A 25,943-nucleotide genomic window follows, 5' to 3' on the forward strand; every position below is an offset into this window, starting at 1 on the left:
ATACATACACAATAGATACAGAATGTGTATACACACACACACACACACACACACACACACATATATATCTGGGTTTTTTTTTGGAAACAAGACTTTCTTGATGAAGGAAGCAGTGAAAGTGAAAGCTGCTCCCCAGGTCTCCTGCATTGCAAGCAGATTCTTTATCATCTGAGCCACCAATGTCAGACTTATAAGCTGGCCTAAGCTCCTTATCTCACATCGGACTCGTAATAGACAGCACTGGACTACAGAACACTTCACCCACATCAATGCATCTCATTTCCTCATAACCACTTTGCAATTACCAATTTACGCATGAGTTCACTGAGATTTTGAAAGGTGAGACAGCCTACCCCAAGTTACAAGCTATTTGGTGATGGAGCGGGGATTTTACCCCGAGTCATTCCAACACCCGAGCCTGTACTCTAACCTCAGCAGGCCTCCACAACCCTAGAAAGTCAAGGAATGTCTCTGGACATCAGTTTACCTGTAAAATGAGTGGTTTGGATTACTACTCACGCTACTACTAGTGATAATACCAGTTACCACTTACCAAAAACAAGTGTGCGGCAGGCAGCGTGCTAGATACTTACACGATTATCTCACTTCAAGGTATCATACTTATCTCCATTTTACAGATTAGAATCCTGAGGGTCAGAGAGACTAAAAACCTGCCAGGACACCTTCGGACTCGCCCAGACATAGATGTCAGGATTCATGATGCCGAGTACAAACTGGGGACTGACTTACCTCACTGGCCAGGTCCCTCTTGGCTTTGGCTGCCAGGAAGGCCAAGGAGTCAAGACGCAGATCAAACGCTTTCGCCTTCTGGTTTTCCCAGCTGCTCTTATACAGTTTCTAAGGGTAGGAGAAAAGAGATCATCCTGAAGTGAGAGGACTTCCCTTAGACTCTGTAACAACCTCTCCAGGAGGCAAACACCCATTACATCCTTCTATAGAAACCCTGAGATCCAGAGAAACCTATAGCCTGACTATACCAGGCCTTCTTGTTCCTACCTTAAGGCCTCTTGCCTTACAGGGCTTTGGCTGAAAAAAGCAGACACTGAACTCCAGAAGCCCTGGAAAATACTAAGAGTCTTCACGGAAGTCTGGTGACAGGTCATAGGTGGAATGACACCGCACAGTACACAGCAGCGCTTCTGAAGAGTCTGCTCCCCGCCTCTGCACACCCCACCAGCCCAGCAGCTGCTCCTGGTGCGCCCCTTTCTCTTTCTGAGCCCAGCCTCTAGCGCATGTGGGTCTTTCCTTTGCTCCTCCCACTTCCTGTCCTGCCCCCACCTCCAGATTTCAAGTTCTTTCTTCTACAAAGTGAAAGTCGCTCAGTGGTGTCCAACTCTTTGCGACCCCATGGACTGTAGCCCACTAGGCTCCTCTGTCCATGAGGTTCTCCAGGCAAGAATACTGGAGTGGGTAGACATGTCCTTCTCCAAGGCATCTTCCCAAACCAGAGGTTGAACCCAGGTCTCCTGCATTGCAGGCGGATTCTTTACCATCCAAGGCTCCCTCCATTTCTGTGTGTCAATCAATTTAGCTTCTGTTTCTCCATCCAGTTCTACCCCCTCTTCCAAATACTTGCATCAGGACCCCAAAGACCTGGGAGACCAGCAGAAGAGCCAAGAAAGACTCTTCCTTAGACGAAAGAGAAGAAAAGTTGGAACCCCACAAGCTTTCGTGCCTAAGAAATAACTGCTCTGAGCATGCTCCTCCCTGTGCTTGCCGTGTATCAGCTCACTGAGACTTCAGGGCAACCCAATGTAGAGGGAAATAAGAGTGCCCTCATTTGCCAGTGGGACTGCTGAGAGCAAAGAAATTGCCCACGGTTGCATACCTAGTAAGTGCTAAAAACCCGGACAGTTTGGAGCCAATTTCTGAGCTCTTTTTCACTCCCTTCTCTATCACTATTCTTATGTTGTTTCAACTCCAACCCCGGAATAACCACTGCCTCCTACTCCAGCGTATAGCTGATGCTCATTCCTACCAAAGGTTGTCTGCATGCATGCCTGCGTGCGTGTGTGCGTGCTCCATTGCTCAATGGCGTCTGACTCTTTCGTAACCTCAAAGACTGTAACCCACTAGGCTTCTCTGTCCCTGGGATTTTCCAGGCAAGAATACTAGAGTGGGTTGCCATTTCTTCCTCCAGGGAATCTTCCTGACCCAGGGATTGAACCGGCATCTCCTGTTTGGCAGGCAGATTCTTTACCACTGAGCCCCCAGGGAAGCCCTTCCTGCCCACTAATACTCGTGAGGAGTTTACAATGACCAGATGTACACAGGCAGCCTCACTGACACAGACACACTGATACAGCTGGTGGGCTTTACAGATCAGGTGCCTACATACAGGAAAGTAGAGCCCTTGGCCACCCCCCGCCCCTGACTATACCTCGCTGAGATTGGCAGCGTTGGCTCGGGCCTGTAGGAAGAGAGGCTCGTCTTTGCTAATGCTGTACTGATGGACGGACTGCTCGTGCTCTGCCTTGTAGGCCACCTGTTGGGAGAGAACACTGGGTCAGGAGCAGAAGGCAAAGGAGGAGGTGGCTGGCTGCTCGGTTCTTCTGTGTCTTACATGGAAAATCCATTACAGGATCAATCAGGGCAGATGCTGGCTGGCAGCATGCAGGAAATGAGGCTTAAGGCAGAATAGATGACTAGGGAATGGGCAGCAGCAGTGAGCCGCTGGGAGGAAAACGCGGCCAGGGGACCAATCTGAGAACCCCTCTAAGGTTCTCATTTTCCCTTAAAGAAAGTGAAAATGTTAGTCGCTCAGTCGTGTCTGACTCTTTGTGACCCCACGGACTATAGCCTGCCAGACTCCTCCGTCCATGGGATTCTCCAGGCAAGCATACTGGATTGGGTTGCCATTCCCTTCTCCAGGGGATCTTTCTGACCCTCGAACCTGGGTTTCCTGTATTGCAGGCAGATTCTTCACCATCTGAGCCATCAGGGAAGCCCCATTTTCCCAGGAGGCATCAACTTCCCCAAGCTGTTCCCATCCACAGTGTCCATGGCCATACAAATGACCCACTAGAGGGCTAAGATGAACATGGACTCCTCAAGTGGGGAAAATAAGAAGTATCTCCTGCCTCCTGCACCCCATGATCAAACCTAGAACATCCACAGGGAGTGACACCTGGAAAGCGAACAGTGGCCAAAAGGGCAGCATGAGTGAGCATCTTCTCCATGGAAACCGAATCACTCCTGCTCTTTCTCTCTTCCCTTCTCTCCCACTTCCCAGCCTGAGTTTCCATGCAGTGGATTTCTGCTGACTCTGAATTCTGTTTATTGCATCCTTTCTGGCAGGTGTATCTGGACCTTTAGAAAGGAAAGCTAGGAACGTCCTGGCCAGATGGCAGCAACTATACCTGCTCAGCTGTTGATCCCCAACGAGTAAATAACATATGTGGTGTTTCATTGTACTACCTTCCGCATTTCAGTGCAAGTGGGTGTGAAGTGCACCATCTCACAAGCAAATGCTATCCTCCTCTAAGATAACCCTCTACAGGCTCCAGAATTCTGGAGTCCTTGATGAGGGAGAGAGAAGGAGAAAGAAAGAAGAAGGAACTAGGCAAGATTGAAAACTGAAAAGGAACAATGTCAGTTGACATCTGTCTTTAACAACTAGAGGAGAAATATGGCGAGTGAGGTAGCGAGGCCTGGAAGCCCGTGGAAAGCAGGGCCCAGCCTATTTAAAGGGAGGGCTCCTTGGCTCCTGGCTCGTGCCTGGGCAGCACCTGCTGTGGTCCCGGAGGTTCCCAGGCCCATGACACAGCAGCTCGGAGGAGAAAGGGCAGCCCAGGACTCACCCCGCTCTGCAGTTCCTGGCTCTTCTTGGCATGCTCCATCTGGGAGCTGTCGGCCACACTGGTGAACTTCAGCTCATCGACCCTCTGCCTGTAGTTTTTCTGTTTCCAAAGAAAAGAGGCTCGGTAGCATTAGATAGGGCTGTCCCCACCATCACATACATGCAAACACCCACATACTTTCTGTGACCCAAGAATTTTCCCAAGGGGGATGGTCCAGCTATTCCTTTAGCTTAAAGAGGACCACTCAGACCTGAGACTTTCAGCCTGGCGAGCTTGTTTTAGTCGCTTCTGCTGAATGGGGACTTGAATCCTCCCTTCAGTGAACCCTGTGTGTCACTGTGAGCCCTGGGATGCATCCATTTTGTAAACCTAGATCTGACATAGGAGAGCTGAGTGGAGGGAACTTGGACTTGATAGCCAGGAATCCTGAGGTCCAAATCTCCCCCAACCTCTTTCTGGTTTCACGGCCTTGGGCAGATCCTTGGATCCCCTGAGCTGCTCAGGCTTGGACTGTACAATGTGGGAAACAATAGAAGCTGCTTTACTGCGGGTGGTGCAGAGGCTTCAAAGCCTCCCTTCCCACGAGGGGAGTCCTTGGGCAGAGTAAGTGATCACTGCGCTCACAGTCACTGTTTTTCACAGTGCTGTCAGGATGTTCCAGGAAGTATTGTGACAGGAAAGGCCAGGAGCCACATCCAGAAGGCAGGTGGCCAGGTGGGTTCTGCCCTCACAGCTTTCCGTGTTCCAGATTACTGAGGGCTTGTCTTCCTCATGTCCCCATCTCACAGCCGCAAAGCCACTGGCAAAAATTACATGTGCTAATTCTGTTCCCCAGCGGGGACTTCTTGTCCTTCTCAGAGGTTTAGTTCCTCTGGCTTTTCCATTGGAGTTGCCAAAGCTGATGGGAAGGGAAGCTGCTGAGAATGGCTTATTGAACAAAAACTTGTGGGGAGATCACAGGTGAGCAGAGCCCCCAGTGCCGTCAGCAAGAGGATTGCTGATACCAAATGAAGCACAAATAAGGAATGGAATATTGAAAGTTTCAAGCTTCTTCCCACGAGGAAGAAAAGAAATTCTACAAAAAATATTCCAAAGAGACTTGTACTTTCCCTTTCTCATTAGAGCATGCTGAATGGGAAGACTCCTTCACCACATAATCGAAGGAAGTCACATTGCCTTTCCATGGTTGGAAATCCCTGGGTGTCCCAGCCTCTGCATTGGTCAAATCAGAAGTGCCAAGTGAGGAGCGAAGAACCCACCCTGCCCAGGGCAGAGCAGGGCTATGAAAAAGGTAAAGGAAAGGGTATTTTCCTGGCCCTCGAGGAACTTAACAATGAGTCAGCACAGGAGTGAGATGGGATCAGGCATGCCTAAGGCAGAAGGTCCCCTTACCACACCCCTGTCCAAGACAAATGGGGCTCGGCTTGTTCCATTTGGATTTCAACTGGTCTCAAAGAAGTTAAGTGATGGGAACCCTCAAGGGTATTCTCTTCTCTCTACCTTCCTTATTCAAACACCCTAACCTTGAATGTGTCTGTGTCTGAGAGAAGGATGAGTGCAGTGGATAAATAAAAATAAATGAGAAAAGGTGCTTCGGGAATCCAATATTGCTTCATTGTCCAGAGCTGGTGCATTGGAGCAAAACATTACATACAGATCCCAGCTCTGCCACTTCTGGAAATGTAACTCTGTCTTACCTTCCACCTATGTAAAATGGGGATGTGAACAGAATAATACTAGTGTCTACTCACAGAGGAGTAATAAACGTGAGTGACAAATGAACCATGGGTGTATAACACACTCACAGTCATCAATGAACGACAGCACTGGTTGCATAATTATTATCAGCCTATAAACGGCAGCTGTTATCAGCACTATGATTACCATGTGCAAGAAAAATGCCGACTCAGCCTTCCTGCCACCAAAATAAGAACCCCCTTTGAAGATCTCAAACGGGGTTCCTGAAATAGTCACATTTGCAAATGAAATGTCCTTCAAAAGTCCTCCTCTGCCTGCTGCCAACACCAGCTGTACACGGAGTAAAGAGAAGCACAGGCTTGGAGCCACAGGGATTTGGGGAGGATCCTAGCCAACCTTCTCATTTTTATAAGAGAGAAGGAGGATTGGAAAGGTTGAATGACTTGCCTAAAGTCTATGGTGAGTTTACGGCACACAGATGGTGAGAACCGTTATTGTCCAGTCAATTAGTCTGACTCTGCGACCCCATTGGTTGGCTTCTTACAAATACCTCCCAGGAAAAGTAAAGGTGTAGAAAGCTAGTTCAGGGTGAGCTACACGTGCAAAATGAAGAAGTACTCCCCTGTCTCACTCAAAAACTAAGCCTGGGGGTTGAGGAGAATTCAGAGGGAAAGATGGCTCTCCAGGGTCGCTTGGGCTGAGAAGGACGAGAAGTCAGGGGCTTGGGCTCAGGTTACCTCGCTGACCAGCTGTCCGGCCTTCTTGGCCTGTTCCAAGTTGAGACTGCCCTCGGTCAGCCACCCGACCCCTTTCATCCACGCCAGGTCAGCCTTGTACTGCAGCTGCAAGAGGAAGACCAAGCTTAATCAAGACACATGAATGCAGACTGGGAGAAGTTAACGGAGACTTAGGAAAGCGCTCACTCCTGCGTTTTCTCGGCCCTTCGTCTTATAGTCAGGCAGAACTCTGCTCGGGGGTGAAGCCACTACCCACCCTGTAAGCAGACGAGGCTAATTCTACCTTAGTTCTGAAACACCACCACCTTCACCAAAAAGGAGGGCTTTTCAGACTTTTTGCCTAAGGACTTTATCTGCCAAGCTGGTGTACTTCCTAGATGTACTTTACAACATTTATCAGCATTAACCACTTTCAGTACTTGCTTTTCTCTTTGCTCATCCCATTACCAACACACCTTGACTTTCACAATAGCTCTGAGACCCAACCCTCCACCCTCTGGTCTCCACCGTCTTGATTCTAACTCCATCTCTATCTCTACCTCCCCGTCCATCCTCCCTGAGCCTGGCACATCTCCAGCAGTTCTTCCTGGTCCGGAGTCGCCTAACAGACTCATGGACAAGTTCTAACTCACTCTGAAAGGGTCACCATATCCAGCTGCAAGAGCTGCATGGGGAGAAGGGGCTAAGAGTCAGAGCTCACCTCGCTCTGGAGCCCGTAGGCTTTCTTGGCCCAGAGAGTCTTCATATCTTCGGGCAGCACAGTGTATTCATGCAGTTTTTTCCTGTAGTCCAGGTCACTGGCCAGAGCTTGGGCCTTCTTAGCATGCCTGATGTTGACCATGTCCATGGGCAGGTGAAAGTGGGTCTTACTCTTTTCAAAGCCTTTCTTGTATTCAACCTTGAAGGCACCAAAACACACTGTATTACTGGAAGCCTGCCTTGGCGGGAGTGACGTGAAAACAAACGCAGCAGAGAAGCCCAGGCTTCCATGAGGAACTGGCACTCTGGGCAATGCCACCTGTCTGTCCAGAGCGTGAGACCCGAGTCCTGGCTCTGCCAGGTGGTGGCACCTGGGAACTGAGGTTTCACACTACTTTGACTCTGCGAGAAATGCCTCCTAACTCTTTTCACCCAGCTGCTCTAGAAAGAAAACACTCGATCCATGGTTTCTGTGGAAGCTTTGAGAGGAAAATATAGCAAAGTGTGAGCTCCAGGGTCAGCCAAGCTTGAGTTCAAATCTGATCTGAACTTTGCCAGCTAGACGGCCTCTGGGAAGCCACATCACCTCTCTAAAGGCTCATTTTCCTTGAAGGGCTACTGTGAAAAGTAAACAAAACAGGAACCGAAACCCACTTAGTGCAGGGATGGTATACAGCAAACACCTGATAAATGTTGGCAATGAGGATGAATGGTGGTGATGATGATGGTGATAGTGTGATGGTGGTGATGATGGTGTGACGGTGAGGAAGTGTGGTACAGTAGAAAAAGTCTAGGAGTAAGTTAGGAGTAAGTTAAGAGTTCTTAACTTCTAGGGTCTAATTCTCTATTCCTCAGCCACTACCACTAACTACATTATGACTTACGGCAAGGTCACCTTTTTTGGCCCCATTTGCTCCAACTACAAGTATGCAAAATCAGTTTTGTTCTCTGTCTAGACTGAAGCCAAATGTTCAGTGTCTCTGTATACTTCATGACTGAGGACATTAGAGGGCTTGTTCCATAGGGCACATCCAAAATGGTTATAAGATGCCAATTCTCTTTTTCTACTCAAGCCCTGGTTCCTCCATGACTCATCAGGTCATCATAACTGACTGCACCACCAAAGCAGCATAAGCCAGCCTCACCATCATAAAGCAGAATTGACGACCATGCCTCCTTTTTGCCTGTTCGGCATTGACAGGGAAGTCTTAACTGAAAACCAAATCTGACCCTTTTGGCAGACCACTCCTTTCCCAAAGGTTTCTGCTAAGGGATATGTACCCAGGTCAACCACCTGCCACTATAGTTGTTTACAAGCACTGCCATTTTGAGTGGTTGGAACCTGCTGCTGCTGCTGCTGCTAAGTCGCTTCAGTTGTGTCCAACTCTGTGCGACCCCATAGACAGCAGCCCGCCAGGCTCCCCCGTTCCTGGGATTCTCCAGGCAAGGACACTGGAGTGGGTTGCCATTTCCTTCTCCAATGCATGAAAGTGAAAAGTGAAAGTGAAGTCACTCAGTCGTGTCCAACTCTTAGCGACCCCATGGACTGCAGCCTACCAGGCTCCTCCGTCCACGGGAGTTTCCAGGCAAGAGTATTGGAGTGGGGTGCCATTGCCTTCTCCCAGCTGGAACCTAGATGCCCCAATTGTTGGCTAAACAAACATCTTGATTACCATTTGTGTTTGGACGAGAGGATTCATCCAGGATACCACCTCAATAAACAGAATGCTTCTATCTAATACTCCCAACATAATTAAACTCCATTAGAGAGACACCAGGTATGTGTTGTTTCCTCTTACAGCCCTGGTGTCTCGCACAATATGTTGCGCAGCGTAGTTGTTTAGTAAACATTTCAGAGTGAATAGATGTGGCCCAGCATCCTGTACCATGAACAGCAGATGCCGGTCACCCTTAGAGACCACACACTTCTCATCTACTTTAAAAGAATAGTAGTCTTTGCCAAGATAAAGGAGGAAAACATTTCCCACATAAGCCAGGAAAGAAATTACAAGCGGAAGTGGAAAAATAACAGTCTCAGGTGAAGCAGGCTGGGAAAAACTTTCATAGCAACACAGCCCTAAGTGGGGGGGTTGAGGAGTAGAAAAGATTTTACCTCACTGCTCATCTTGGCAACTTGAAGGGAGTGCAGCAGCCTCGAGTCTGTAGTTCCTAGGACTTTGCCTTTTGCTTTTTCATACTCCTCTTTGTATTTAATCTGGAGAGACGGAGGAAAGTCAACTGTGAGAGATAAACTTTGCCATGGGAGGGACTGTGGTTAGTGCAAGGGGGACCATGTCTAAGTGACAAGTACAAGGGGAACTATTCTGAAAAAAACACCTCCCAGTCTTTCTCAAAGCCAGTAGAAGATTAAAGCGTAGCAACGGTTACAATGTTAACAGCCATTATTCTTTTCTGCGAGACCACTGGTGTTTTACTGGAACCATTTTTTATGCATTTCTGAGTTAATGAGAGAAACCTACATTGCTTGCAAGCTCTCCGGAAGCTTTGGCAGCCAGCAGAGACATGGCATCCAGCTTCATCTCAAATCCTTTCCCCTTTGTCTTCTCCCAGCCTTCTCTGTACTTAACCTGACAAACAGAATCACAGGTGAATGGGAATCATTGTCCAGTCTTGCCAAAAGTTGAACAGAAGTATTTTAAATTACAAAGTTGCCACCTTCATCTGTTTACAGAGCAGAATCTTGGCTGCTACTACCGAAGTGATAATAACAATTATTAACACTGTTGATTCCCTCACTGTAGAGCCATGTGGGGCAATGATGGGATAGGACAATGAGAAGACCCATGGGTTCATCCTAACACTGTTGCTGCCTGACCATGTGACCTTGGACAAATTACTTCACTTTTTTGGTCCTCAGTTTACCATTTGCAAAAATAATATCATATATCTGTCTAAGGGGCTTTCCATGTGGTGCTAGTGGTAAAGAATCTGCCTGCCAACGCAGGAGACATAAGAGATGTGGGTTCGATTCCTGGGTGGGAAAGATCCCCTGGAGAAGGGCATGGCAACCTACTCCATTATTCTTGCTTGGAGAATCCCATGGACAGAGGAGCCTGGTGGGCTATAGTCCATAGGGTTGCAAAGAGTCAAACACAGCTGAAGTGACTTAACACAAGGGTGGCAGTAAGAATATACCGTATACACTGTTGATTCCCTCACTGAGAACAGATACCCTAAGCGCATAAAGTGCAAACAGATACAGGGTATTGTTGTTGCCATGGTAGTAACACCTGGCTCTCTGATACCAAAGCCCATGCCACCAACTGCGTCTCTGCAATAAATAACTCCAAGGGGTTATATGAATATAATATATGAATAATTCCATATATAATGCCTATCCCAGTGTCCAGCACAGAATAAGCATACAAAAAAGATTATTTTCTCTGTTTTAAATTTTTTATTAAAATATAATTTATAATACTATGCCAGTTTCAAGTGTAAAGCAAAGTGATTCAGATACATGTATAGATAGATATACATTAACACTATACATATACATCCTTTTCAGTTCTTTTACATTATAGGTTATTACAAGATATTTGGTATAGTTCCCTGTGCTATATAGTTCAGTTCAGTACAGTCACTCAGTCGTGTCCAACTCTTTGCAACCCCATGGACTGCAGCACACCAGGCTTCCCTGCTATATTGTAGGTCCCTATAAATCACTGCAGATGGTGATTGCAGCCATGAAATTAAAGGACGCTTACTCCTTGGAAGAAAAGCTATGACCAACCTAGATAGTATATTCAAAAGCAGAGACATTACTTTGCCAACAAAGGTCTGTCTAGTCAAGGCTATGGTTTTTCCAGTGGTCATGTATGGATGTGAGAGTTGGACTGTGAAGAAGGCTGAGTGCTGAAGAACTGATGGTTTTGAACTGTGGTGTTGGAGAAGACTCTTGAGAGACCCTTGGACGGCAAGGAGATACAACCAGTCCATTCTGAAGGAGATCAACCCTGGGATTTCTTTGGAAGGAATGATGCTAAAGCTGAAACTTCAGTACTTTGACCACCTCATGTGAAGAGTTAACTCATTGGAAAAGACTCTGATGCTGGGAGGGATTGGGGGCAGGAGGAGAAGGGGACGACAGAGGATGAGATGGCTGGATGGCATCACCGACTCGATGGACCTGAGTTTGAGTGAACTCCAGGAGTTGGTGATGGACAGGGAGGCCTGATGTGCTGTGATTCATAGGGTCGCAAAGAGTCGGACATGACTGAGCGACTGAACTGAACTGAACTGAACTGAACTGATTATTCACCTATCCCATAGATGGTAGTGTGCATATGTTAATCCCAAACTCTTAACTGGGCTTCCCTGATAGCTCAGACAGTAAAGAACCTTCCTGTAATGCCGGAGACCTGGGTTCAATGTCTGGGTCAGGAAGATCCCCTGGAGAAGGACATGGCAACCCAGTCCAGTATTCTTGCCTGGAGAATCCCATGGGCAGAGGAGCCTGGTGGGCTACAGTCCACGGGGTCCCAAGAGTGGGACATGACTTAGCAACTAAACCACCACCTCCCAGGTTAGTTCCTCTTTCCTTTCTCCTGCCCTACAATTCCCATTTAGAATAAGAAGCCTAGTCATAGCCTCATTGTGACTCCTGGGAGAATCTGGTGCTTAAGTTTTGTCTTCTTCAAACTTAAACTTTTTACTCACACAGCAAAGCACCAACTAGGAGTCATCAGGATGATGATTGTGATGATGATGAGTGTGTATGAGTGTGTGTATGTGTGTTCCATACACCATACACATGCACGAACACTGAGAATTCAATTGCTGTGATCAATTTATTCTCATGAACTACCACATGAACAGCAACATTCAAAATCATAACCTGATGGGTGCCTCTGACGAACCTCTCCATGAACAGAGGATTGCCTGGGCCCTGTTTGCTGGACTGCTCTCGTCCCTTCATATTCACATCTGTTTATAGCCCCCACCGTGTTCTCACCCATGCTCCTTGCTCACCTCGCTAAACAATTCTGCATTGGTTCTGGCCTTCACCAGCTGAGGGACGTCCTGGGGCAACGTGTAATTCAACTTGTTTTTCTCATAGTCAGCACGGTAATTCACCTGTTGGATGTAAAATAAACCCGCAGGGTAAGCACATGGTTTTGACATGGCAGAAGGAGAACTTTGGAGAGAATGCGCTCTTTTTCACTCTCTTTTTGTAGGCCCATAGCCAAAAAGGAATTTCTGGAAAAGGCATTTCACAAGGAAGCCTGTAATTTTATGAATGTTTTAAATTAACAGATGGAAGATGCCAAATGAGAAGTCAAACAACTCAAAGGCATGCTCACAGTTACAAGTTTGCAAAAGGCTTCCCTGTGGCTACCTCACCCGCTGGTAGCACTTGAGGCTATGAAACTTGTTTTTTTAAACTTCCTGCAATGCCAAACCTCTCGCTATGTGCAGTTAGATACTCAAAGAGTAATTATCAAATGTCTGCCCACATTGGAAACAGACCATCTTAAACCACACACAAAAACAGCCAACCAGACATTTTATGATTCCCAATGGAAGAACACGGCATCATATGAAAAGCAGTCTTGCCCCCAAATTAAACCTGAGCCTGACCAAACCTAGAGATCCAACTATTATTTTGTAGGCACTGGAGGCCAGAAGAACACATGTGCAATCCTCACTGGGATAACAGTCAGCAAAGCTCAGATGTGGGAGACTTTATAGGATAAACAGTTCAGTTTCTTCCACAAACAACTTGCAAGAAAAGAGATAAAGAGGAAAACTTAAAGATGAAAAGAGTCTTGAAGACATATCAACCAATCACAAAGTGTGAACCTTATCTGGAGCTTGATTCAGACAAACTGTAAAAAAAAAAAATAACCCTATGAGACAACTGGAATGCTGAATGTCACCTGGACATTGGTGATGTTAAGAATTTTTGTTTGTTTTTTGGTGTGGTATATCAAAATTGTATAAATATGTTTAAAATTATTTTTATATTTTAGAGATTCATACTAAAATATCTGTAGATTAAATTATACAATACCTAGGATTTCCTTCAAAATAATATGGAAGGGGACAGTGGATGTGCATACGGAAGCAAGACTGGCTACGAGTTAATTCATTGAAGCTGAGTGACGGCTGCCTGGGGGTTCATTATGCTGTCCTTTCTACTTCTGAATGTATTTGAAATTTTATAAAATAAAGTTTAAATCAAAGAGAGTGATTTCTGGACTCTCCTAGGGGTCCAGTGATTAAGAATCTGCCTGTCAAAGCAGCGGACATGGGTTTGATCCCTGGTCTTGGAGGATCCCACATGCTGCGGAGCAACTAAGCTGGCACATCATAACTACTCTAGGGTCCATGCTCCGAAACTAGAAAAGCTACCGCAATGAGAAGCCCAACGCTTCTATCACCACGCTAGAGAGTAGCCCCTGACTGCCGCAGCTATAGGAAGGCTGCACGCACAGCGCAAGGAAGACCCAGCGCAGGCAGACGTAAATAAATATTAAAAATAGTACCTTTTAAAACGAGCCATCTCATGGTTTTAACAGGACATATGACACCATCAATGGAAGTCAAATCTTTGGGGAACCAGATATCCAGAACACTACAAAGCAACTGCAAGTCCCCCACATCTAGCTGGGTGGAGAGGGTATCACTTACATGACTCAGTTGCTGGGCATTGATTTTGGCTTGAACAATCTGAGGAGTGTTGGTCACAGAGCTGTACTTCAGCTTGTCGATGCTTTGCCTGTAGTTGACCTGGATGCAGAGAGGCACAAGGTGTCACCTGTACTTTGCTCTAAGATTTCCTTAGCTCCCTCCCCCTCAGCCCTATAGAGCCGTGATTCTCAAATGACCAAAGAAAAACCCGAAGATTCCAACTGGAGACCAACAGACACTCCAAGCCCACTCCAAGATGGAAAAACAGCCCAGTGAAGAGTGACTGACTGAACAGGTGGCTCACCAAAAGAGTTCAACTGAATGGCCAGGGAATGGAAGTAAGGGTGATCATCCACATCACTAATCAGAGAAAGGAATTTTAAAACCTACCATCTCCAGGCTAGGCCTTTTAGTCAACTAGGTTCTGGATCTGTTAGTAGCAGTCAGATCACTATCAAACATCTCACACATGGTCTTCATGCCTCTGTTTAATTGCCCAAAGCCCAGGGCCCCACCCAATATCCTGCACAGTATGGCAGCTTCTTTAGGCCTCCACACTCCACTTTCCAATATCCCACTAGCTCTTACTTCTCTGTCCACACTCCACCTACTGCCTCTGACCATGATCTCATAGCAGGGGGCTGTGCCCTCACAGGGGGCAGCCTTGCACTTCTCTACTATATCCTGTTTGTCTAAACCAGAGTCTGATGTCTGTCATCCTACCCACTTGCTGTCACCTCCTGTTGCCACCTCCCTGGGTGACAGCTCAACCCTGTGAGTCACAGACCACTAGCTGGATGGCACTCGTCTTGGCTCAATGTTTGGACTCATTGTGGGGGAGTAATGAGGAGTGGTGGGGACTGTGGCAAAGGGCAGAGCTACTGCTCAGCTCTGGGAGATAGTGATCTTGATTAAATGGGACTCAGAGAGGCCAGACAGTCCAGTTATCCCAAAGAAACCAGAAACCCATACTATTATATAAGTTCTTACAATTTTAAACGCTGAGAAACAGTTCAGTATTTTAAAACCCACTGACCCAAGGGAAACAGACCCAGTGCAAAGCTTGAGACGGCATCTCTTCCTTGGACTGACTACATTCTTGCCTGTTCCCACAGGAGCTAAACAATAATTACGACTGAAAAATAGCACTTACTATGTGCCTAGCGCTACTGCAAGTGCTTTACATTTATTTACACATTGAATCTTCCCAACCACCCTGTGGGGAGCACTGTTATCCCCACCTCACAACATGAGGCACAGAGCCCTGAAGTGACTTGCTCAAGGTCCCCAGCTGGTTTCAGAAAGTGAGTGTTAGTCATTCAGTCATGTCCGACTCTTTGAGACACCATGGACTGTAGCCTACCAGGCTCCTCTGTTCATGGAATTCTCCAGGTAAAAATACTAGAGTGGAAGCCATTCCCTTCTCCAGGGTATCTTCCCCAGCCAGGGGTTGAATCCCAGTCTCCAGCATTGCAGGAAGATTCTTTACTGTCTGAGCCACCAGGAAAGTCCCTGGTGTCAGGGCTAGGGTTCAAATCCCAGCAGTTGGCCTCCCAAAGTGGCTCCCAGACTGCAGACTATAACTGTGGTTTTGCCAATGCTGGTGTGCTTGGAAATGTTACCTGTTATCTTACAGATGAGCCAGGGGTACCCTATAACCAGAGCTATCTCTGCTTCGAGAAGGAAATGTATTATGACAAATTAGAAAACAAACAAAACAAAAACAAAAGACTTAAAAATTAGCTTCTAGAACAAGATCTAAGAAGAACAGAGTGTTTCAGATACTAGACCACAGAATCTTTTGTTGGATTCAGAGAAAAGGGACAGCATTGCTTCATTCTATTTAGTTAACAATTCAAGGAGAAAAGTTTTTGCACATTTTGAGTTTTGGACCTGGGGTATGTAGAAAAACTAGGCAATATGGTCATTTCAATGTCAAATATTAATGAGATTACACTACAGTAGCTTCCTAATGCACTAAGTCAGAGGGAAAATTATCATCTCATAATAGAGTCTAATAGAATTCAGAATTATGCGTGATAAAATGTCACAAAACTGTGTTTTTTAAATGGCAAATTCCTTCCTGATAATTCTGCATTAAGTATGTTGCAGAGCACAATTACTTTCCTCTGCAGGACATAATTAACACCCTCCATGATTAATTAAATCTTTGCAACATCACAGATGCTTGGTCAGTGCTTCAGTCTACGTTCTGAAAGGTCCCTTTGCTGAGGGTAGAGTCTCATTTTAATGCTATTAGTGTTTTTAAAATCCATCTGAAAGGAATGTTCTCTAATTAAGGGCCCATGCTTGTTTATTTAATTTCAGGGCTACCTGACCAACTTTAAGACTACCAGACAGAAAGAGAGACCACAAATATAAATGGATTCCCAAACTTCCTGAAAACTAAAGTCCTACATTAAGGGCGGTAAAAATTTTCACACAGGAGCCAGGAAAATAAAAAAAGTAAAGCAGGTTGAAGTGATAGAAGAGGTGGCCACTCAGTCCCCATCCACTGCTGCCATGCAGGAACTAGGGCCACAGTTCCTATGTGAACCCACAATTTCTACATATCGTTTCAAAAACAATTTTTCTTAACACTGTGTGGCCACACCAAATACCTCTGCAACCTGGATCTGGCTCATGGGCTGCCAGTGCAGAATCTACCTCTGCTTCCAATTAATATTTCTAATCCAGTCTAGTTTAATTCATCTCTCAGACTTCTCCAGGTTGAGCTGACTCTATTTCAGGCGGCTGGTTTGATCCACTGTCTTACATAGGCAGATGTAATAGCAAGACATGTTATAACAGGACTGCTATTATAGGACCCTATATAATAGTTGTAGGACCCTCTCTCATTTCATTTGTGTTACTATGCATTGTTTCTAGAATTCTGCTGTGAAGGTGAAAGTGTTAGTTGCGCAGTCATGTCTGACTATGCAACCCCATGGACTGCAGCCCACCAGGCTCCTCTGTCCATGGGATTGTCCAAGCAAGAATACTGGAGTGGGTTGCCACTTCCTTCTCCAGGGGATCTTCCTGACCCAGGGACTGAACCCCAGCCTCCTGCTTTGCAGGCAAATTCTTTATTGACTGAGCTACTATGGAAGCCCACTCAAAGAAAGAACTCACTCAGAAGCCCACTGTGAGAAAATTCACTCAGATTTTATGAGATGCTCTTGATTCCTCAAGTTTCTCAGATAATGTATGCAGCCAAAAGAGAGAAACCTGGCTTTGGTAGCCAAGTTTAAACTTGAATTTCATTAGGGCGAAATGAGTGAGTCAATGCAACCGAACTTTCCGGGAAAGGGAGAAGCAAAATGGGGGCGTTTATATTCTACTTCCCATCCCCTCCTTTATCACACATTTGAAAAGTCCCTTTCATCCATCAAGCTGTCATTTGCCACTGACTGGCCTTTGCTGTCCTGTAACTATGTTAGATGCTGGAGATGCCCAGCGGAACGTGACACTGCTCCTACTCAGAGCAAAAGGGAAACAGCTGCAAAGACCCATCTACCAACAGCACAGACCAGGTCAACTGCTGGAGCTGTGCTGACTCCAGGAGAATGTGAAGGAAAGTAGCCCTGAGCACTCAATGGGCACAAGTTAAATGAGATACTAAATTATTTTTGTAAGGTTTTTTTTTTGAAGTGGACCCTTTTAAAACTCTTTATTGAATTTGTTACAATATACTTCTGTGTTATGTTTTGGTTTTTCGGCCCTGAGGCATGTAGGATCTTAGCATCCTGACCAGGGATCCAACCGTCACCTCCTGCACTGGAAGGTGAAGTCTTAAACACTGACCACCAGGGAAGTTCTTACACTATATGACTGAATGAAGATAACTCTCACTGACAAACATGAACTGACAACTCAGTTCTAAACCACCTTATGTACTGTTTAAAACAGTAGATAACTTCTACTGTTTCCCTTGTATGTTTCTGTATTTTCTAAATGTTCTGTAATCAACATGTAGTAAAATTCTTGTAATTAGAAAACAATGAAATTAGTTAATTATACACATTTCATTGGTGACAAACCAAACTATAAATAAATCAAATCACTGCTGTAATATTAAATAATAAAATTATTTTCTTAATCTTAAATTATTTTATTTAATATTATATAAAATTAAATTTGAAAATTACACTCATATTTCTCCTGGGGAAAATAATTAAGTGCTCCTGGAGAAAATAATTAAGCCAATGCTGTCATTTCCTCTCAACTTATAGCTATGTCAGTTGACTTCCTCTGGTCCTCAAACATAAAACTTTAAAATAAAAATAAACCTCATCACTGCTAGCAAATAATTACTTTAAATGTGCCCAGCAGCAGATATAGTTCCCAAATTCTAAGAGGTGAAATGGAACTTTAAGACATTTCCAAGATGAAACCAGGGTTGTCTCTGCCTTATGTTGGAAATCCAAGAGTTTCCAGACATGTATATATGAACGTCCTGTTAGAAAAGAGTTACTTCTTCTCAGTCCCTTGTATCTCCTAGGAATTGCTGTATCCTGTTTCTTTCTATCTCGCTGACTAACAATCACTCCATTGGAGGGAAGTGATGAGGAATAACGGTCTATTGGGGAAGGACTCACGTCTTTCAAGGGAACCAGTTTCATTGTTGTTTGATAGGAAGGGGTAAGAGTGGCCGGGTAGTTGTAGTCGACAACATCATGTTTATAATCAGCCTTGTAGGCGATCTGAAACACAAAGAAAAGAGCAAGAAAAGAGAAATTAGCCCCCACTTTCTTGTGACCTTGTTTGAATGTCATAAAAATATTCTTTAAATAACCAGAAACAAAATTAATTCAGTTTCATCACCTCCAAGGAAAATTAAATTACATTCACACTTTTGCCTTTAATTAATTTGAATTCTTCTTCTTAATTAACCCAAAATTAGCTAACTTCATCTGTAGCACATTTATTTTATCTTTCTTATTAATCATGGAGTCCCTTGTAGACTTTTTTGTTAAAGAAAAAGCATTTGCATACAAGCATACAATAAAAGAGCTTCTTGGCTAATGCCCAGAAAATAAATGAAAATTCAAGAGTCTTCAGAGTACTTGAAATTTTTTTCTAAAGGTCAAATTGACTTTCTCAATGAAATTTGACATGTGTAGGTTTTAATTACGAGATCAGCTTCTTCTTGGTGTCCTTTACTTCCAAGATGTACAATTTGGCATTTGCGAACGTGTAAACTGAATGAAGGAAAGTCATGACCAACCTAGATAGCATATTAAAAAGCAGAGATATTACTTTGGCAGCAAAGGTCCATTTAGTCAAGGCTATGGTTTTTCTAGTGGTCATATATGGATGTGAGAGTTGGACTGGGAAGAAAGCTGAGCGCCAAAGAATTGATGCTTTTGAACTCTGGTGCTGGAGAAGACTCTTGTGAGTCCCTTGGACTGTAAGGAGATCCAACCAGTCCATTCTGAAGGAGATCAGTCCTGGGTGTTCATTGGAAGGACTGATGCTGAGGTTGAAACTCCAGTACTTTGGCCACCTCATGTGAAGAGTTGACTCACTGGAAAAGACCCTGAAGCTGGGAGGGATTGGGGGCAGGAGGAGAAGGGGACGACAGAGGATGAGACGGCTGGATGGCATCACTGACTCGATGCATGTGAGTTTGGGTAAACCCCAGGAGTTGGTGATGGACAGGGAGGCCTGGTGTGCTGCAGTTCATGGGGTCTCAAAGAGTCAGACACAACTGAGCGACTGAACTGAACTGAACTGAAACTGAAAGGACAAAGCCAGAGATTAATAGATCACATGCTTTAGCAAAAAGAGGGACCTGAGCTACCTTGTTATCCCACTGTCTTGAGCAGTGCCTGGACACAGAAAATCTACAATGAACACTAAGATGGAACGAATGAATAAATCAGTCAACCAACCAACCAACCAGTTTCAAATAAATCACAAACACTTTGGAAATCTGAAGCATTTCAAATGAGAATCACGCTCATCCATTTCTCTTTATCTCTCAGAAACTGAAAGTTTTTGTTACACTGGATCAATTACAATAGATCTAAGTACTCTTCAAAGCAGAGAAAGCTGAGATTAATACATGGAAGCTTTTGAAATTTTTCAAGGATTTTTTACCTAGCGTTGGTTGTATTGATTAACATTTAGAAACTCTTTGAGGTCAGTCTTTACACAACAAAACACTGACTTTTTAAAAGGGGAGGTTGGTAAAGAATTGGCTGAATTCCTCTTACCCTTTCTTCTTCCACCCCAACAGACCCCGAGGACATGCAGGCCCTTCACAACAGGACTCACATTGCTTGCCAGGCTTCCAACTTTCAGAGCATGGAGCATCCGTTTGTCCATCCCGACTCCTTCATAGCGGCCTCTCATGCGGTTCTGGTAGTTTTCTTTATATTTATTCTACATGGGAACACAAAACCTTCAAAAAAGCATTCTCTCCCCAACTCATCGAAGACAAATGACTCATCTTAATGGCTAAATCCAACATATAAATGATTAAATAGAGCCTATTTATGTATTCAGTGGGTCAGCGAATTAAAAATAAGACAAACCTAAAAAAAAAAATTGGAATTCAGGAAGTTGGGGTAAAACAAGCTTACAAGCAAACATAGGATCTGATGCATAGACAGCACAAAACAGACCTGATTTTTTTTTTTTTAACATTTTCAGTTGTAAACATACCAGATTTTTCCAACGTGAAAACCTATCATATGAACGTGGAGCTTTCCAAAGACAAGCACTGATCATATAGGGGCTGCATGCAACCCCATGCCCCAAGCCCCTGTACCGCATGCTATGACCACTCTTTCTAGATATACGAAGAATAAAACCTAAGCTTTGCCAAATTCTGCACCTTTTACATGACACACTGGCTACTGCCGCAACTATATTATGTCCCAAATGCAGCTTACGAAGAACGAAACAAGAAGACAAGAAGTCACAAATAGAAAAATCTAGTACTTTCTAATAAAGCTACATTAAAATCACCTACCTTGGGAGGCCACTGAGTTTCCAGGCACTGAGAGTATTTTAACAGAATACTATTACTCCACATCAGATATAGTTCTACTTATCTCAGTTAATCTTCACAAACACTCTATGAGGAGGAAGGATTTATTATCATCCCCATTTTACAGACAGGCAAAATGGCTCCATGAACTCAAACAACTTGCCCAAAGTCGGCCCCTTAGCCAATTATGGAACCGGGCCCATCAGCTCCAAAGCTGGTGCACTCATCTATGGCATGTATGCAAAAAAAAAAGAAAATTCTTTGCTAAGCCTTACAAAGTCCCACGTGATTTCAGATTTTACTGCTATAATCAGCTAAGTAGAGTATAATCATATAAACCACTCTTTGATGTTCTCAAGGATATATCCCCAGACTTTGAGAATTTCCAAATTTGCAAATGCCACGCCAGCATACATCTGCTCAGCTGTAAGATGGGGAAATAACACCTGGCCCTCCAGGTGACCGTGCAGGATAACTGAGATTGTGTACTAATTTAAGAAGCACAAAGTCAAGTTGAGAGGGAACGCTGCATGCTCAGCTAGGCTTCCTCACCAGCATTTGCCACTAGGATCTGGATACTGTTTTACATGAAGGAGGCAAGAGGGCAGATGCAGCCCTGAGGACTCAGGGTCAAGTGCATGCTGGGGATTTAACACTCCATGGACCAGCCCCAGCAGGCAATCTCTACCAGCACTCATAGTATCTGTGCCTAAGAAGCCATGCTTCTCCAAGACATCCAGATGCATTCATGTTCGCAGTCTCTTAGGAGACCAAGAAATTCAGGTCATTAAAAAAAAAAAAAAGGCCAAACAAAGGCTTAGGCATTAAAAACTCACATCACTGGTGAATTTTGAAATCTTGCACACATTCCTGAATTGAGGCGTTTCACAGTAGTTGATACTATGACCTTTACTACTTTCCAGATCCTTCTTATACGCCACCTTGGAAACCAAAACACCAGATGCACAAGAGAACCAAACCCGAAGTCACTCTTGAAAATGTCACCAGGGCTCAACTTGGGATATTTTTAGAAAACTTTCAACCGAAGATTTTAAAATAGCAGGCATAGGCTACTGTAGGTCAACAATACATGTTTTCCTTTCAAATGGTTAATAAGCAAATAATCAGTTTGGTTCTGGATATTAAAAAATATATAGTCCCTTTCAAGAGTAAATACTTTTTTTTATATAGCTCAAAAAATGGCAAAATAGTTTTAGAAATCAGGACAGTGGTCACTTCTGGGGACCGGTGTCTGGGGGGATGTCAGGACTTCTGGTCATGTTTTTTGATCTGATTGCTTATTACAAAGATGAGTCCACTTGTGGAAATTCTTCCTATTGAACACTTATGATGTATGCACTTCTCTGTATATATACTTCAGTAGAATTTAACCAAAAAAGTTACTTTACAAAAGAGTATAATAAATGAGACCACACATAAACACAGAGTGTCTTCTAATTTTAAATGGCTAGTTGATCTCCTCTGGGTAGTTGTATGTAAGATGTGAGGTCATTATTAAATAGACTCCAAGTCACTCCAGGTAATTGGAGAAGGCAGCTGAAGGCTAGTTACCATTAATAGAGGCAGGGCTGGTTTGTCTTACTAGATAAGCGTGAGGGCAAAAAGAAATGGAAGGTTCCCTTGTGATGCTTACCAAAGGAAACACAATTTATTATCATACCTTATAAAACATTTGGTGGGAATATGCCTCTTTAAGTTTACAAGATGCATCATAATGCTTATAATATGATATAAAATGAAAAAAGGCACATAAAACTGTACGCACAGTTGAATTCTAACTCTATAAAAATGTTTTTATATTCATATATTTGTTTATAGTATATTCACATAGAAAAGGGCTTCCCTGGTGGCTCAGATGGTAAAGAATCTGCCTGTAATGTAAAAGACCTAGGTTCGACCCCTGGGTCGAAAAGATCCCTGGAGAAGGAAATGGCAACCCACTCCCATATTCTTGCCTGGAAAATCCCATGAATGGAGGAGCCTGGTGAGCTACAGCCCATGGGGTCGAAAAGAGTTAGACACAAATGAGCAATTAACACTTTCACTTTCACTAGAAAAAGGCCAAAATGGTAACAGTGTTATTCCTGGGTCTGGTTCTAGTTCTGCCCCTAGAAGTCTATCGGAACCAGAGCAAGACACTTGACTTTTCCAGGTCTATGACAAAGCCAGGGACAAAAGACTGCAAAGACCCCACCTAGATTTAATGTTCCAGGAGTCAAAACGCAAGATTCAGCAAACTTTTTCTATAAATGAGCAGATGGTAAACATTTGAGTCTTGGTAGGACGTGTGTGTCTGTGTGTGTATGTGTGTGCACACTGAGTCACTTCAGTCGTGTCCAACTCTTTGCGACCCTGTGTGCCACCTGGGAAGCCCTGTACGATGTACAATCTCTCTATCAATTCTGTCCGTATCGTTCAAAGACAGATACACGATGTATTTCAATAAGACTTCATTTCTAAAAACAGGCTATGGGCCAGATTTGTTACTCAGGTTATAGTTTGCTGACCTCTGGCCTAGCGCATAAGAATCATATGGATAATTTGTTTAAAATGCAGGTTCTGGACTTGCCTTGTGGTCCCATGGCTAAGCCTCCACGTTCCAGGCAAGGGGCCTGGGTTCGATCCCTGGTCAGGGAACCAGGTCCCATGTGCAGCAATTAAAACCTGACACTGCCAAATATACAATTTTTTTTTTTTAAATGTAGGTTCCAAGAGCTTGGCACCTATCCACTATTTCTAAGTATCTGACGTTTCTGAAGATGGCCAGGAAATGTACATTCTTGTGATTCTGAGTAGCATCACAGGCTAAGGCACTTTTGGGGATAAAGGACTGACTCTCAGGGAAGAGAAGAAAAATCTTTTAGGATTTTTGCATATCCTTTTTTGAGTTGCAGACAACTTGTTAGATGAGTCCTATGCATAGCCTGGCAAGAGGCTGACAACTCAAATGCCTTCAGGGTCCTGATAGGTGATGTGAACAGAGAAGAAGCTGCGATAAGAAACTCAAGAACAATAAAAAAGATATGGGGAACTAGAGGGGATATTCCCTTGCAAACAGCCCTGGTAATTCTAAAATTCCTAACCCCTTGGCGGGCCAAACAAAACACCGTCTCTGGCAGCCAGGTCTGCCTCGAAGGCAAGGGGAATTCATACAGCACATAGAGCTTCTTGGAAACCTGACTACAAAAATAAGAGAATCAGGGAGGTTCCATGTTCAAAACACTCCTCATCTTTGATGTCCACTCTATAAGAATAACATATGGTTATAAAGGTTGGTTCTAGAAATCTACTGGCAACTAGAAATCTACTACCAGGAACTTTGGAATATCCACAGCCCTGTGAGAATTTCAGGAGGAAACTTCTGAACCATCAGAGAAAGATTTAATTAGCATGGTTCTACGCTCTGTTATGAATTGCTTTTGACGGTCTATTCATTCTTTGGCAACACGTGTGTAGTTCATGGGTGTTTGGAAACATGTGTGTAGTTCATGCGGCGTTAACACAGAATTTTTCATTCTGGGGTCACCCCCTCACTGTCTGTCAGAGTCAAAGGTAGTGACAGCGCACAGATGGGACCGTCCCCGTACATACCTCACTCACGAGCTTGTTCACGCTCTGAGCCCGCTTCAGAACCAAGTTGTCCTGGGCTGGGAGGGAATGATAATGAGCAGCGCCCTTCATCTTATTGGAGTCCTGCCTGTATTTTATCTGAAAGAAGCACACAAAGAACAACCAGAGTTGTTGTTTTCATTCTCCAGCAGAGAAGTTACTCCCCATCTACTCCACCTTTCATGTCAACATTTATTCAATACAATTTTCTGGAGGAAAAAAAAAATCACATGGGTTTTTCCTCCATAAGTCCCTAAACCACTCACTCCCTTTTAGATTAAAATATTACTGCCCCCTTTCACATTTTCTTACACTTTACATTCTAGTTCTACATGAAGAAAGGTCTCAAAATGACCATACCTAGAAGTATCATCCAAAAACCCATTCACCTTTGGTTTTAACAACCATTTCTCATCCAGTCTCGAGTGATGAATGTGTCCTTTATTTCCCCTCTCAGGCCAAAGTGCACTTTTCTAGGGAAATGGTTAATAACTGAGTAGGAACGAAGTAAAGGAGAAGGGCAAAGGGGGTATGGGACGAACGCTGGGCCTCTGATGATTGATCAAGTTCAAGCTGGTGAAAGATCTGCAGTGTGTGAGTCACTTTACCAAGTGTAATAACTTGACCAAGTGTAATGAGAGCTTATCTTTCAAGGATGGCCAACTGGCTAACATCCTGCAAATAAAAATTATTTTATCAACTGGGTTACACCCAATTTGATAATCATACTATTTATTTTAATCAGCTATTCCTCTTGAGTGCTCAGTTTCTAAAGTGGGTTATTTTGCAAAGACTCTCCCAACTCCATCTTATCTGGCTAGACTGTATCTGCACTTGCTTCAGCTGACCTCAAGTAAGTTATGTGGTTTGTCCATGTCAATCTTTAAAGCAGACAAATGTGACCTAACAGTATGAACCCAAAGAGCAGATGTCAGAAATCTGGACAGGAATTGAAGGTTAACATTGTGCTTTGACTCAGCTCTGAAAAATTCAGCTGGGTGTAGGTTGCAGGAAGCACAGTCTCCAGAATCTCATTTTTCCTCTGCTTCTGTGGCTCCATGGGTTGTTCCAGTGAGGTACTTACATCACTAACGAGTTCGTTGGCTTTCTTGGCATTCTGATAAGCTGGGGTGATCATGGCTGGGAAGCTGCCCTTTCCTCTGTGCTCGCCATACTCTTCTGAGTAACCCTGCTGGGTCAATCGAAAATTTTAATCAGGGGACTTCCCTGGTGGTCCAGCAGTTAAGAATCTGGGGACATGGGTTCTATTCCTGGCCTGGGACCTAGGATCCCACATGTTGTGGGGGCAACTAAGCCTGTGTGTCACAACTACGGAGGCTGAGCGCAGCAACTACCAAAGCCCGGGTGCCCTAGAGTCTGTGCTCTGCAACAAGAGCAGCCACCACAACGAGAAGCTCATGCACGACAGCTAGAGAGTAGCCCCCGCCGCTCACTGCCAACAGGGAAAGCGCTTGAGCAGCAACAAAGACTCCGTGCAGCCAAATAATTGGTTACTTTAAAAAAACTTTAATCAGTAATGCTCTACCCCTGGAGTGGGGAGGGGATTAGCAATGATCTCTCCTACATCTCTTGTTCTTACATCTCCTGTTCCCATGGAGGCCGGTCCACACTGAACTCTCCTGTGTTCACCCCTAAGAGCAGCACATGTGGTCATTGAGCTGGTGGACTCTGGAGGCAGACCCACCT

General features: G+C 44.4%; 1 protein-coding gene across 6 annotated transcripts in view; it reads right to left on the reverse strand.

Annotated features, from left to right (window-relative positions):
* NRAP (nebulin related anchoring protein) overlaps positions 1-25,943 on the reverse strand; it is a 75,678-nt gene that overhangs the window by 34,878 nt on the left and 14,857 nt on the right. For 3 of the 6 annotated variants that reach the window (XM_052660724.1, XM_052660722.1, XM_052660719.1), the window contains exons 10-23: positions 25,321-25,428; positions 24,219-24,335; positions 21,443-21,547; positions 19,889-19,996; positions 18,208-18,312; positions 13,610-13,708; positions 11,948-12,052; positions 9,436-9,543; positions 9,069-9,170; positions 6,957-7,154; positions 6,257-6,361; positions 3,822-3,920; positions 2,402-2,506; positions 751-858 (exon numbers count right to left, since the gene is read on the reverse strand). In XM_052660724.1, coding sequence (XP_052516684.1) covers positions 751-858; positions 2,402-2,506; positions 3,822-3,920; positions 6,257-6,361; positions 6,957-7,154; positions 9,069-9,170; positions 9,436-9,543; positions 11,948-12,052; positions 13,610-13,708; positions 18,208-18,312; positions 19,889-19,996; positions 21,443-21,547; positions 24,219-24,335; positions 25,321-25,428 — 1,572 coding nt within the window. The remainder of the gene's footprint in view (positions 1-750; positions 859-2,401; positions 2,507-3,821; positions 3,921-6,256; positions 6,362-6,956; positions 7,155-9,068; positions 9,171-9,435; positions 9,544-11,947; positions 12,053-13,609; positions 13,709-18,207; positions 18,313-19,888; positions 19,997-21,442; positions 21,548-24,218; positions 24,336-25,320; positions 25,429-25,943) is intronic. The other 3 variants (XM_052660720.1, XM_052660721.1, XM_052660723.1) reach the window with 3 other exon arrangements.

The sequence above is a fragment of the Budorcas taxicolor genome, chromosome 23 (genome assembly GCF_023091745.1).
Source record: "Budorcas taxicolor isolate Tak-1 chromosome 23, Takin1.1, whole genome shotgun sequence".
Lineage (NCBI taxonomy): Eukaryota > Metazoa > Chordata > Mammalia > Artiodactyla > Bovidae > Budorcas > Budorcas taxicolor.